We start from the raw sequence: 3797 nt of genomic DNA on the forward strand, positions 1-3797 counted from the left end.
TATGAGAGTGGCATAAACAAAAAATAACAAAAAAATTATGTGGTTAATTAATTATTTATCCATTCTGAAATTATAATAAGAACCCTTTAAAAATTAAATAAATTAATTAAAACATAAATGATTATTAAGTCCTGATGGTAGATAATATTTTCAAAACTTAACCATATTCATATTGAAAAGGTAGTTAAGACTTTAAGGAGTTATAATTAGTGCTTTACTAAATACCAAATTAAATAGAGAACACAAGAAGAAAAAAGTAAATTGCATAAGCCTTATAAAATGTTTAAAATATAAATTGATCAAAAATACAAGATTGATTGATTTTTTAATAATAACATCTGGATGTACCTACATATTATGTGCTCATTCAAATATCAATCTATTGAATCTAATGTGCTAAAAAATTGATTTGAGTTTGCAGAATATAGCTAAGAATCAATTAATTTTAAGTAAATACTTAGCATATTAAGTGAGGATTATACCCCCTTTGATTCAACAACTATTAGAGATCCATTTCTTGGATAGTTTTATTCTCAATGGTATAAATTTTTGCACTTTTATTTAAAATTTCTTCTTGAATATAGTAATTAATTTAGGAAATTAGGCTTTTAAATGTCTCTAAACTTATATGTTGTTGTAGTTTAGATAATTTTTCATCCTTGCATGAAGTGTTAATTTTTATGGTGTATTATTTATTTTAAGGGGTTAGTTAAAACTTAAAAATGTTGAAAGTTTAATTTTGAAATTGCTCAAATATTTTAAAGTAATCATTTAGTACATTAACAAAGAATTATGCTTCTATGGATAATACAATTTACAAATGTTGATAAAGGGCTACTTGGAACTTAGTCAAGTACATTAATAGTTTAAATCATTACATTTACTTAGATTAATAAACTCACATAAAGACATGTGAGTAAAAAGAGAAGGATAAATATTGTGTTCAGAAAGTAATACAGATGGACCAAGAGAGCAATATGATGATTTTGCGTGGGAGGATGTGGCATCCTGAGATGGAGCAAGTGAGAGGAGAATAAACAGTACAACAAACTCTCATAAAAATAAAAAAAATATATCAAAAGAAGCTGGAGAATGCTTAGATAAACACTAGCGTTTCAATGTGAGAGATATAGAATAATAGAGACCATGGTTAGTGCAGGAGGAGAAGAAATGAGAGAATGTATACCAAGAGAGGGCTAGGGCTTGACACAGTGCAAAATTAGATCTGTTGAATGGGTTTTTGGCGCAACATTCATAAACTTGAAGTTTAGGATGAAGAATATGTAAAAAAAAATTTTGAGGTGATATTTATGCAAATCCCCCAAAAAAGATATTCCTCCCACTATAACTTCAATATATTACCTCAGATAAATGCAAATTAACGAGCAAGCATCTCACGTGATAACTTTCAATTTTCCTAAATTAAATTTCTCATTTACCATATTTATTTTCTTGCATTAAAATTTAAAAATGAATACAAAAATATAATAAATTATTATTGTAAGAAAAAAAAATATTAATAACATTTTTTTCTTTAAGATAATTTGATGTACATCACCACTCAAAATATTACAATTTATAAAATTAGCAAGTTACTTTTTGAATTAGCGAACGGTGCTTGTACACATGCCATGATCAAACTATTAAGAATTTGGTAAAAATGGAAAAAAAAATAATTGAGGTTTTATAATGAATTTTAATATTTGAGTTAGAATTAAAAAAAGCTAAATTTCTAAATAGTAATGTTTAGAGTGCTATGCAAGCAATCGTCCCTTTTGGGTTCTCTCGATCTCACACCCACTGAATGTGTAGTTTCAGACTCTGCAGCTCGCACAACTAGGGGAAAAATTTGCGTACATAAGACGTATGCAGAGCTGCGTACGTCTGTAACCTGCAAACAGGTTACAGGGAGGATTTCAGGAGGTTATAACCGCATTATACACCCTGTAACCTCCCTGTAACCTACCTATATATGAAAACAGAAGCGCGGAACTTACTCGAAGGTACAGGTAGGTTACAGGGAGATTACAGGGGGAATAAGGCGGTTATAACCTCCTAAAATTCTCCCTGTAACCTGTTTGTAGGTTAACAAGTTACAGACGTACACAACTCTGCATATACAACTTTGCATATGTACGCAAATTTTTTCCCACAGCTAGGGCGATTCTGGATCCAGATTGATTTCCTTCCCCAACATTTACGGTAAATCCTGATCTTTCGATCCCTCAATCCTCCATTATTTCCCCTCGGAATGTAAAATCGATTCCTAAACCATTCATGCAAATACTGAACCCTGATTCCTCCCGCAACCTGAAACTGCTATGATTTAATCTTCTAGTGCTTCTTAATTGCAATCGCCAACCCTAGAACTGTCCCCACTTCCCAGCCATGGATCTACACCTCAAAGAGCTTTTCACCAGATTCCAAGAACAATTTAGCTCTGGTCCGAGCCTCGGCCCGACTTCCGGCACTTGTCTCCTCAAAGTCGATGGAATTCCCACAGCCTTCATCAAATCCCTCTTCCGCGCCGCCGCCGCACTGTACCGCACCGAGCCATGGAAGCGTCTTCGTCCCCACCACCTCTTCGGCCTTCGGATTGGCAAAGATTTCGATTGGTCAGGCAAGAAACAACCCTTCCCTTGCGCCCAATTCATCGGCGGGGATGGCGGCGATCTTGGCTTTCACATGTTTAAATCTGATTTAGATGCTCAAAAGATGACAGGATTGTCGGAAACCAGCGCGGCTTCTGATGTTGAGCTTTTACGGGTTGTGTTCATCCATGAATCCCTTCTGCTTCCTTCTACAAAGAGAATGATTAGATCCCTATCATTGGATGTAGAAACCGGTGATAAGTTTCCGATTATAGATGTCGCTCGGCGTACTTCTACTGGAAATCGTTTCAGGAACCCTACGGCAGAGGAGCTTCGATATGTCTTCGCTTTCATGAAAGCGATCACCATTGTCCACCCTTTTCTGCAATTTGCTGACAGTGGAAAGTTGGGAAAGAGAAGACTGATGAAATTTGAGTCGTTCATTGAGACTGTTGATGTTCAGTGGCCTCCTGAACTTCCAAGAGCTGGGGAGCTTGTTGCTGTCACTATCTCTCACCCGCCTGTACAGATCTTTCAGGAGAAGAAGCTGAATTCAGAAAATTCAATTCAAGCTGCAAAGTCCATGGAACAGGAAGAGGAGGAGATTTCCTAGTAAAAGTTTTTCTTATTATTTTGCAAGGTTTGAACTCAAATTCTCTTAGTTGCAAGTTTAAGCTCTGAACCAATAAAGTTTCTTTGAAAGGAGGCTATGCTATTACATAAAAAAAATTATTTTTTTTTTGATCTGTTGCCTTGAATGTTTTGTTGGCTTCTCAATTTCAAGTGTTATTTTTTGGGGCATTTACATGCATACCCCAGAATTCTTATGTATTTGCATATCCAACACTTAAACATTCATATTTGCATGAATACCATTAAAAGCTCTAATATCACTTTAAAAATACCATAATTATTTTATTTTTAAAAGTGAAATACATTTTTTCATGCATAGGTTTATGACACCAAGGTGTTACAAGTCTAAATATCAAATTTTGGTGTTAGATGTGTAAATACATAAGAATTGTTTTGTATGCATAGGATTGTGACACCAAGGTGTTATAAGTTTAAATATCAAATTTTGGTGATGGATATGTAAAGACATAAGAATTATGGTAATGCATACAAGTTTCCCCTATTTCCTTTTGGAGTTTTTATTAGAAATGAGGAGTTTTTATATGTATTGCTTGAAATTATTTACACCTGCTC

General features: G+C 34.0%; 1 protein-coding gene across 1 annotated transcript; it reads left to right on the forward strand.

Moving 5' to 3' along the window:
- The first annotated feature begins 2147 nt into the window (after nt 1-2147).
- On the forward strand, nt 2148-3329 carry LOC110036188. Its single transcript, XM_020740577.1, has 2 exons — nt 2148-2202; nt 2339-3329. The coding sequence occupies exon 2, from the start codon at nt 2389-2391 to the stop codon at nt 3202-3204; it is 816 nt and encodes a 271-aa protein (XP_020596236.1). The 5' UTR covers nt 2148-2202; nt 2339-2388; the 3' UTR covers nt 3205-3329.
- Nucleotides 3330-3797: the final 468 nt, after the last annotated feature.

This window comes from Phalaenopsis equestris, unplaced genomic scaffold (assembly GCF_001263595.1).
Source record: "Phalaenopsis equestris unplaced genomic scaffold, ASM126359v1 Scaffold203557, whole genome shotgun sequence".
NCBI classification, from domain to species: domain Eukaryota; kingdom Viridiplantae; phylum Streptophyta; class Magnoliopsida; order Asparagales; family Orchidaceae; genus Phalaenopsis; species Phalaenopsis equestris.

What these genes read in the sequence shown, in the direction of transcription:
- LOC110036188 (XM_020740577.1), top strand. Translation starts at nt 2,389, where the DNA reads ATGGATCTACACCTCAAAGAGCTTTTCACCAGATTCCAAGAACAATTT.